The sequence below is a fragment of the Lupinus angustifolius genome, chromosome LG11, assembly GCF_001865875.1.
Source record: "Lupinus angustifolius cultivar Tanjil chromosome LG11, LupAngTanjil_v1.0, whole genome shotgun sequence".
Taxonomy (NCBI): Eukaryota; Viridiplantae; Streptophyta; class Magnoliopsida; order Fabales; family Fabaceae; genus Lupinus; species Lupinus angustifolius.
The window spans coordinates 18365241-18376220 of NC_032019.1; the positions used below are offsets into that span (position 1 = coordinate 18365241).

The 10980-nt window shown below is 32.2% G+C and overlaps 2 protein-coding genes across 5 annotated transcripts; both read right to left on the minus strand.

Moving 5' to 3' along the window:
* Positions 1-3887, minus strand: LOC109361028. 2 transcript variants are annotated; one of them, XM_019606314.1, is made up of 4 exons: positions 3405-3887; positions 1043-2807; positions 315-519; positions 1-257 (listed from the first exon to the last, which is right to left on the minus strand). In XM_019606314.1, exons 2-3 carry the CDS (start codon positions 2717-2719, stop codon positions 352-354), a joined length of 1845 nt encoding a protein of 614 aa, XP_019461859.1. In that variant the 5' UTR covers positions 2720-2807; positions 3405-3887; the 3' UTR covers positions 1-257; positions 315-351. The 2 variants fall into 2 exon arrangements, with proteins under 2 accessions (XP_019461859.1, XP_019461858.1); XM_019606313.1 differs by having other exon boundaries at positions 1-519; positions 3405-3886.
* Positions 5500-10082, minus strand: LOC109359418. 3 transcript variants are annotated; one of them, XM_019604069.1, is made up of 6 exons: positions 9782-10082; positions 8468-8470; positions 7322-8077; positions 6596-6784; positions 6152-6286; positions 5500-5925 (listed from the first exon to the last, which is right to left on the minus strand). In XM_019604069.1, the coding sequence occupies exons 1-6, from the start codon at positions 9839-9841 to the stop codon at positions 5821-5823; spliced, it is 1248 nt and encodes a 415-aa protein (XP_019459614.1). In that variant the 5' UTR covers positions 9842-10082; the 3' UTR covers positions 5500-5820. The 3 variants fall into 3 exon arrangements, with proteins under 3 accessions (XP_019459614.1, XP_019459615.1, XP_019459616.1); XM_019604070.1 differs by lacking the exon at positions 8468-8470; XM_019604071.1 differs by lacking the exons at positions 8468-8470; positions 9782-10082 and adding an exon at positions 8479-8833.

Consider the following 10980-nt stretch of genomic DNA (forward strand, 5'->3'; position numbering starts at 1 on the left):
TTATGTGCTAATAATAATTCCATTTCCTTCTCATCAACAACTATAACAAACCCATCTCAATGGTACAACTTACCTACTTTTCTTCAACAAACCCTTTGACATTCCATTCTTCAACCAAAAAATGAAGAAAAAGATAGTTGCAAGAGTTCTCATCTAAGAATTGTGAGAAAACGCAAACATAGCCAGTTCACCTAATTAAGATAACATCTGATAGTATGAAAACTAATAGCCCTAAACACAGGAACGAAAACCCGATACATGTATAAAAACTAAAATCTTTTCTTAGATTGCTTTTATAGTACAGTAGGAAAACTATGACCTCTAACTAAGCACAAGTTTTTACTTTTGCTATCACAGCTTCTGTGCAGCATTGGGCCGAAGACAAGGACTTTGCGCATGAATTATTGCCACGGCGATGGAGAAAGACTGTAGTGCAGACAGAGGCAATTGAAAATGAATAAAATATAAACCATCACGAACATTTACCATCCTCAAGGTAGGGCTGAAATTGCTTGAACCCTGCAATTTGAGGGGCACAGTCATCTCATTGCATACTTACATAAACAATTATAAATTGTTTAGTAACCACAAAACATAAAATCATAAATAATGCATCTGAATGTTACAATGCCACAAACAGATTATGGAAAAAACGCATTTAAGCTTTGGAGGAAAAGCAAAGGAAGTTATAGGAGAAACTATTAAAAAGGACATTCTATTGAAAATTTGGTTTCTAAATTCTAATAGAGCACAACAGTGCCAAATATCAATGTAATCAACCCCACCAAGTGAGATTGAGCTTCGTGGTTATTATTGTTGTTGTTATATACGAACTTAGTTATACACTTATACTTATACATATAGCAGTAAAGATCAAATGTGAAGACAATCAAACAGACAAAAAAGAATTACATATAGAAAAATCAATTCTTACAGTTCCATTACTCATGCCTCCCATTCACTGATTAGATGATATCACTGACATTGCCTTTTAAAAGAAAATAAAGAAAGAAGAGTTAAAAAATATAAGATATTAACAGACCTGAGTAACTATATCAACTGTCTTGCACTCGGCTTGTCTATCTACTTGAGACAGAACCTCTGCATTGCTAGATCTTCTTTGAAGTACCGTTAGAGGGCATCCCTCATCCCAACCACCACAGTCGCATTGGCTCTCGGATCTCCATCTATCTATCAGACTGGATGGACCACAATTTCTTGTTCTTGGCCCACCATGAAGCCCTGCCGGAATCACAATGTCCGTGCTAGTTGAGCAATCACCGGTGTTTCGACTACAACTTTCAGTAGGCAATGTGCTTTGATTTACTCCGGGTTTGTTCAGAAAATTTAAACCCCATCCTCCAACTTTCTCCGTCTTTTTACAAGGAAGATGTTCTTTCACAACAATGGTAGCCAGCTCGAAATTTGGAGGAACATTAGCATCCAAAAAATTAGTACCAGCAAGAGCATGTGGCTCCCATGGACAACTTTCTGGCGTGGAACTTGACCCACCAAACTTTGAGAATGTTCTGTGTTTCAACGATGGACTGGTTCTGAAAACTTGTGACATTTTCTTTGACAGCCCCTTGTTCTTCTTGTGAGAATGGCTTGTTGCATAGATTTCTCCGTCATAAATTTCAGTGTTGCCGAATAATGTAAACTGAGTCTCAATTATTCTACATTTGTTCGGGCAGAAAGTGAAACTTGTTGATACATTCATCTTTCCAACTAGTTGCCCGCTGTCAGGAATCTCACGACCCTTTTGGCCTCGCTTGCTCAAGCGAAACTGGTAAACATAGTCCAAAGACTTATCATCGGTCGAGTCTACCTTCATCAATTTTGATACATATACCTCCTTCTGATCATCTGCGCAAAAAACAAAATGAGGAACTCCATGCTCCCATGTACATTGGATCATTCCCTGAGATAGAGTAGAAGAAGGCGACGACAGCCAATCAGAACAAGTAGAGTTGATGGTAGAAGTAGAAGGAAACCTTTTATGAACAGAAATCGAGCCATACTTATGACCTTGCACCAATGGTGTTTCCTTATATGATGAAGAGATACTCAAATCGCTAGAAGAGTCAATAAAATCATAGCATATCGGTCCTTTAGCATCGATAAAGTTCAACCTGTTTAAATTGCCATTTCTATCTGAAACACCAAATTTCTGAAGCAGGGCACTATTCAATATATTTATCATACTCTTGCTCCTCATCACTGTACCCAATTTCCATTGTTCTCCGGTGTCTGCACTTATAGCTACTCTACCAGTTTCGGTCGTTACAGGACATTCAAAGACTAACCTTCCTGAACCACCAAAAAATTTAGCTGCAATCAAGCTTTCTGATAAAATCCCCTCATTTGTGGCGCTTAAGCTTGAAGGTATGCTGCATTGAGTCGCTTTTAATGCACTGTTGTGAACGAATTCAAGGCAACGACGAAGATATTTCTCATCTACACTCACCATATGCTTTGGAATCCTTTTGTCTAGTCCATGAACACGCCGGAAGAATAAATCCTTGAAGCAAACTTTACTAATTTGTGATTGGATGGCATTCACAACTATAGCATGATGAGAGTTTGACCTTTTAATCAACTTTTTAAACTGTGATTTCGAAGAGTCTTCATCTGATAATTCCCTATCATTGCACAAGCTATGCAATGAATCATTTTTCCTGTGGCACTCTTTTTGAACCCACAACCCAGAATTTTCCATCTTCTACTGCTTCTAGAGTACTCAGCTTTAATAGCAGGAACCTTCTCTTGCAGTCATCTTCCTCAAACTAAAGACCAAGAATCATACCCTGAAAACTCACCCAAAAAAGGTAAGGTACCAAAGGGAAGATTTTTTACAAAATAAAAAATTTGAAGGTAGCACTGTAGTAGTTTTGCTTAAAAAGTACACCTATTTGAGTCCTAATGATAACCAAAAATTATGGAGTTCTTCTACATACAGATTGCATATGGACACTTGCATGATAAAGAATAAGAATTTACATAACAAATTGTTTGTATATTTAGGATTTAAGCAAATTCTTTGGTTTATGAAACTGGTATAACATAATTCCATGTTTTAATCTAACCAATAGCATGCACAGTTATACTGAAATAAACTTTACTCTCTACAAATTTGTTTATTGTATGTATATATATATATATATATCTATGAAGAAAAGTGGCTTTAGAAGAATTGAGGATGAAAAAAAGGGCAAATGCTCAATCTTCCCTCACCTTACAACCTTAAATTCCAAAAAGGATGGTCAACCAACATCTTATATAACAGAAATTAACTGAAAAAATCCCCAAAAACTGAAACCCAGAAAGTGTTCTAATAACAACTAAAAAATTCAATAAAGAAATGCAGAAAACAAACACAAAATAAATAATGACTTTAACATTACCTGGATTTGGAAGAGCCAAGAGCACCTCAAGTAAATAAACACAAACCCACCAAAAAAGATGAAGAGAAGTAGATGATTTATCACACAGCAACACTCTTCAATCCACACAAAAATATTTAAGCTTTTCAACTCCAAAAGAGCTAATAAAACCAAATGGAGAAAAGTGTATATGGACAGGAACAGAAACAGAAACAAAAAAGAAAAGGTGAAGAGAACAAAGTTAGCACATGGGAAACAAAGATCAGCAGCATACTACAACAACCACCACAGGTAATAATGATGTTAATACTACATTCCAAATAAACTGTTTTTATAATACTAATAATCTTTTAAGACAAGGGTGCAACTTTATTAGTTATATAACTGTACTTGACACCATTCTAGAGAGAGAGAAATAACACTAACTAGACCCAACTAAAAACAATGGCATAGTGGAGGCATGAACATTGACACGTTTGAAGGTTGAAAATATAGTACAACTAAGAAAAAAGTTTTTCTTTTTACACTGAGGGTGGTGTTTGAGGGAAATGTAGATCACCTATTTTCTTTTGGATTCGTGTTTTTATCTAATTATAAAATAATACTTAATTAAAAAGAAAAATTATAATTTTTTTATATTATTTTATAAAATTTAATTGAATAGTAAAGACATAATTTTATGAGGAAAGATGATCATTTCTTTTAGGTAGTAGGGACCCACTATTCTTTGTTGTTAACTTGAATTTGCATGGTCAAGAGTGGACTATGTACCCAAAACATTGTTGCATGGAAAGAAAAACAGAGAAAATAGAGGAATGAGATCATATGTTCTAAAATGAGTATGTTCCTATGTTTCTAATCAATGAGATTTTCCAAGTAATACAAATATGTTATTTTATGTTTTTAGAATTTTTCTTTTTAATGAAGTATCACTTTTTTATTGGTCTGGTATAGAAAAATGGGACAGGTGATCTCTATACAAAATAGAGATAAATGAGCTGGTGCCCATTATAGAAATGTGACACCACTATAGCCAAAGGTGAAAGGTGGTGCTAGTTGCAGATTATTCCCATTTTTACGAAAATCATTTAAGATACTTGACATGTGCAAAATTAGATTAATAATTGTATCTATTTATTAAATGATTTACCAATTTAGCAACAAATTTTAATGATAATAAAAAATAAATATGTCCATATAATACTATATCATGGTACATTATATACATAGAATAAGATTCTCAGTGGGCACTGTTTCACACATGACATGACAGTGTAACACATTCTTATTCTTCTTTAATATTCTGGTTAGTTTATTTATTGCAGCCATTTATTACACTCGTATTCATCTCTATAATTAATTATTTCTTGGGCAGCGTTACAACTGAGTTTTTAATTTGTTATTATAATCTTGGTTTAAGGTCACCTCCATAAATTGGCTTTTAGAACTTAGAAGCCGAAATTATGGAAGGGATGGATTTCACTTTTATAATCTCCATGCCAACTTATAAAGATGGTAAACCTTTTCTTTTGAGTGGACTTATATATATTAGTAAAATCTTAATCAAACACAGGAATAGAAGTTTCTCACATCTTCTTATGTTTCTTTTCTTTGTTTCTTCCTAGAAATAAGTTTGAGATTTCAATCACTTTAATAAACTTTGATTTATGAATTAAGTAAGTATTAAGCTTGTTAAATTAACAAGTTATATTCGTATCAAATACAATTTGAATTATTAAATTTATGAACTGAGTTAAATATATATTTGTACTGTATGAGAATTATGATTGTTTCTATATAAGTAAATAATTTTTATTTTAGTATGTGAATATCTATATGTTAAAATAGACAAGTTTGAACTAATATATTGTATTAGTTATTTAACAATGTTTAAATTCTAGTAATTGTGTTAATTTAATTTAATCTGTTGTATTTCTTAATAAAATAAATCGTGATGTTTTTAGTTAAAGATATATTCTTTAATTAAAAGTCAGCAAAAAAAACTTGAAAGGTTTGCACAAAAAGCTTCAAATATTGGGTTAGGCCCCTTTAATAATAATATAAATATAAATAAATAAGAAGAAAAAGAAAAGTACCAAGCTATTGCAAAATAAACTACATCAACTAGCTGATCCACTACCATGTGGGGCAACTGAAATTACATATGGGATAATACAATTACATCTTGTGATTCTTAATAGGTACAAATATTGAGAAATATAGTGTCTGCAAAAATGTATACAATTATTTATTTACTTACTCTCTACATGTTTATTCTTCATTCACTTATTGGTATAGTTTAAGCCTATTAGGACCCCAATTATTTAGTTTTCTCAATCCATCAAACCCATGTAATATAAATCTAGGGATGGAGCAGGGCCATGCTAAAATCTACAAATCTAAATATAAATATAGTTATACTAATCAAACTATTGAGTCAAATCCATGATTGGATAGAATAGTTACATTTGAAAGAGTTCACTCCACTTATATGAGCAAAGATATCTGATGAATCAACCATATCATCTTCTTTTATACCAACCTGTAATCACAAATTAAAAAGGATGTAACATAATACAAATAATTGTAAGGGTATAAGTTGAATAAAAAAAGAGTAAATAATTATTTCAGTCACTTATGTTTTTTCAATTTTGGAGAGATCAAATCGGTAAAGTCGAAAAATATGAGAGACTGAAATAAATATTTACTCGTTAAAAAAGTTTCATGTTATTAGTATAATGATTAACTGTGTGCTATAGGAATCTTACTTCCTCTTCATCATCTTCTTCATGATTGTTACTAGCAGATCTATGATTATTTTGTGTATCTCCAAATTCATCATTCTTTGCAAATCTTCCTCTTACCCGAGGTCTGCTATCAGCTAGAGTTTTGCGGCATGCATACTGCACATTTTGCTTGCATCATTAATTGAACATGAAAATATGAAGTAACAAGTGTTTCATAAGAGTCGTAGAGCCGGTTTCCAACCGAAAATCGGGTCACGATAAACGTAGTAGCGACTCTATATCTTTTGGGAGAGGTCGAAATAGAGTTCACCTCTCCCTAAATCGCAGAACTGGTTTCCAACTGAAAATCGGGTGCGACAATAAGCATGGAAAATATCTTGTAAATCCATATATAACAATATAACATGATAAAGTTTCATGTTTGTTCAATTGGTAGGAAGTGTGAATAGACAATTGAGGCAGTACCTTAATTTTCTTGCTGAAGTTTCTCTCATTTCTTTTCTTCATGTATCTATGAATCTTTTCTTTCCTTTGCTCAACAGAGAGTTTTCCAACTTTGAAGGTAGAGTCCTCCAAGGTTGAGATTTCTGGTGTCAAAGTAGCAGAATTCCCAGCACCAGCTACTAGTTGCTGACCCTCAACAACACCAAGTGCCTGAGACATAAATTTACAAAAGCAAGACATGTCATTGCAAAGTACAACTACTATTAACTTTAGTTAAAGGTTATGGAAAGTGGTGTACAAAAAGAACCATCCATGAAGTGGGAATTTTATAATGATGATGCTTTTGGCTCAAGTTTTTTTGTTGAAAGTAGTGATTCCTTCTTGCTAGTAGTTCAAATTTATGCTAGTTTATTCAGGTGACATTATAAAGGGACTGATATGCTAGCTACTGTTTTTATGGATATCAGCATCTATATGCAATTGGGCATCAGCTTCATAGAAATTATTATTGACCATGACTAATAAAGCCTTTTTTAGTTGTTAAGAACCTTAAGGTGGTAAGTTTTGCAGCATAAATAACATTTATTTGGACATTGGTGATTGGATTTCTTTTACCTTATTGCAAAATGTATTGAAATATTTCAAACTGAACAGTTTTTGTTTGGTTTGTTTACTATAAACATAGGTAATAACAATAAACATAAAGCAATGAAGAACTTAACCAAGTTGTTTGAAAATTGGCCATACCTGAATGTCTGAGGGATTAAACACTCGCGACATTGAATCTGTAGAAAACACTCCACCATTTTCTGCTTGGTATTCAAGTTCTTGTCCTTGAAGTTCAGAACCAAGAAGCATGCCTCCACCAAACAATCCGGAACGGTCAGCGGATAAGGCAGTAGTAAGAGGCCCTGGAGGCATGTATGACCCTATGCCAGGACTAATAAAATTGCAAGAAGGAGATGAAGGGTTGAGAGGCATATAAGAAGGGACAGAAGATATGCAATCCTCTTCAAACACACAAGATAATGAAGTTCCCATAAGGGTCGCAACAGGGTCGTTCGGATACTGAGAGAAGCTATCCAAACCTGAATTACATGCTGCTAGTTGCTGCATATTAGTCTGCTGCATAGAAGAAAAATTACCAAACTGTTCTTGCTGGTTTTGGAGAAATTGTGGAACATTGAAAGTTTGAGATGATGAAAAGTCTATTGAGGCAGATATATCATTGTCAATTTCCTCTTGTGAATCAAAGATGATTGAAAGGTTGCTACTATTGGTTGTGTTGTTATTGTTGGTGGTACTAGTTGAGGTGGTTAATGTGTTATTGCTATTGCTATTCAAGTTAGTGTCTACATCTAATGCTAGAGATATATTTGTTACATATGAGGAGTTTTCATCATAGCAACAATTTGAGCTTGAGGTAACCTCAGAATTCTGCAGAGGCTCTTGGAAGTCGCAAAGCTCCAAAATTCGATCGCTGATCGGGATTGAAGTTTCGTCCTGCAGCCAGTGATATAGAAGCAATAATGTGAAGAACATGACTACAAAAAAAGTACTAAGTACTAAGCACAAAAAGTTCAGAATAATTTTGAGTGACCCTTGATAAAAACAAGTAAAAGATTGTTTCTACACAATCTTTTTTGGTTTTTCTCATTATGGTGCTGAATCCAATTCCACTTTTTGTTAGAAAAAAAGTCTGATATGACCACATAGACATCAGATAATTTGAACTTTCAATAGAAAATATTCTCTTATATCAGTTTAAACTTTTGTCTATTACATGCCTTCATAAAAGTGATCATTCTAGCATGCATATCAGTTATATTCACAAATGCAAGTCTTGGCCTATAAGAAAATGAAATAAATCAATGTACAAAACTCCAATGGGGCATTCTACTTACATATAAGATTAGTAGCATAGTTCATATAGTTGTGTTTATATTTGTTCAAAGGAAAGAAAAAAAGATGTTAAATTCTTCAAAAGGGTTGGCTTTTTTTTATATGATTATTGTATAAAAGAATGTGCATCTATGCCTTCATGTGACATGTAGGAGAAAAGGTACCCCAATGATTATGTAAACAAAGAAGGAACCTCTTGATATGTTATTTGTATTCAGTGTATGGAAAAACTATGCTTAAATTGGAAAATAAAGGCACTTAAAGGAACCCATAATGCTATACATGTGAAGTGTTGACAAATAAGTACTCCCTTCTCCATCTCTGACTGAATAAGAATATCAAAATCCTCATCATTTAGAAAAAAAGCACAAAAAAGTTATATATTCTACAATAATTGAATGGTATTTCAAACTGTTATCATACATATAATAAGAATAAATACTCATCTATGTCTCTCATGTTTTTCGAACTTATCGATTTGGTCTCTCAAAAATTGGAAAACTTTTAAATGGTGCTCAAATTAGCATGTTTTACAACACCTTATAGGAAATAATTTGACTCATATTTGAAATTTTTGGGATCATTTTGGGTTTTTCAAACTTTTAACGACCAAAGTGGTAAGGTCGAAGAACATGAAAGACTGAATTGGGTATTTACTCACAAAATAATGCTGAATTTGATATGATTACTATGCACTTCACCAAGTTTTCCTCAGAAAATGACATTTTGGTGTCATGCCATAGTCTTGGATTAGATAGGATAATATCAAAAAAGGTCAAATCCTTATTCTTGTGGAATCTCTCTCTAGTTTGTTCTATTTTTCCAGTCAAAAAGATTTGAGAAAGAAAAGAATACGATCTGTACTGCAAATTGTCACGGAAGCATGGAAATGAATTTGATAATTGCTTCTAGGATTATGGGAATATATAGCACTTATAGGGGAAGGAATAAAATATGAGTTTGATACAAAAATCAAGCTTGTAACAAACATAAACAAATCGATCATTCAAGCATGAAAAGAAAAAAAAAATGCAACACAGGAGAAATTTCACGTGACATATAGTATAAAAAAAATTGTTCACCCATGCACGAAAATAACTTAGGCTTTAATTCTACCATATTAAAAAGAGATTCTCCCCAAAGAAAAATGACCCACTTTCATAAATTCAATCAGATAATCTAAAAGGAAATTAATATCATTATTAGGATTATTGAATCATGGCAAATGACACAAAGGTAGCTAGAACACATGAATTATTATAATGAACATGACATAAATGATTGAGACTAGTTTAAGGTATTTACAATGGGAAGTTGTTGTTCATCCTTTGGTGACAATGGCTGATCATAAACATCATGCAACATTTTGTGTGTGTATCCCCAAGAAAAAAAAAACAAAAAACAAAAGGTATATATAAATAGTATCTAGATTAATATATAACTATTATAATTATTATACTATATAGTGCAAAATGTAACAATTTGTTGTTGTGGCAGAGCTTTCTTGGTAAGTAAGAAACAATGCACAAAAACTATACTCCTCCATGCATGCATATAAATTTAGTAGAGAGAGAAAAAGTTAAGATGAGTAGTTATAGGAGTATAAGGGTATTGAAAAGAATTAAATTAGTTATGTAAGAATATATAAAGAGTAAAAATGGCAAAAGGGTCAGCTAGGTGTGCCATGAATTCACTAGAATTAAGGTGTCAACACTAGAATTAAGGTGTGCCATGAATTCACTGCAAACTCTCTCATAATGTTCCATTACTTGGATTTTGGGTTGACCAAGCCTTATACTATTCCATTCCATTTTCACAATTTATTATTATTTTTTAGATGAATTATTGATATATAGTTTGATAGAATAAAATAATAAGTCATGGATAATGATAAGGAATATTGACAAAATAGAAATTGTAGTTGATTCTCCACTCATAGTTGATTTTCAAACTCTCTTTGGTTACTTATTGGTCCTATGGAATTTGACATATTCATGCATGTATGTATGCTAATTTGAAAAGGACATTAAATTTGACATATTCATGCATGTATGCTAATTGGGCCTTTCTGGTATTAAGTACTTTCTCTGCACATGTTCTGTTCTTTTTCATTTCCATTTCTTTTCTTACTTAGAAGTCAAAAATATCAACTTAAAACAAAAAATAGGAAATATCTTTCTTACAATTATATCCTACTCAATTTTACTTCCCATTTTTCACTCTTTGTATTAATAAGGGAAAGAAAGAGAATAAATAAATAGTTTATATCTATTTACTGTAAATATTTATTCGTATATATATATATATCATTCATTCGATTTTTTTTGAAGAATCAATAATAATTAAATATGAATAATACAATAATAATGTATCATATTCATACTATCTCAAAGATCATTATCAATAATGATAATAACAATTTTAAGCTGATTTATTGAAGCACGTTTCTTTTACAGACATAAATAAATACATACAAGTATATAACTATATATATATATATATAT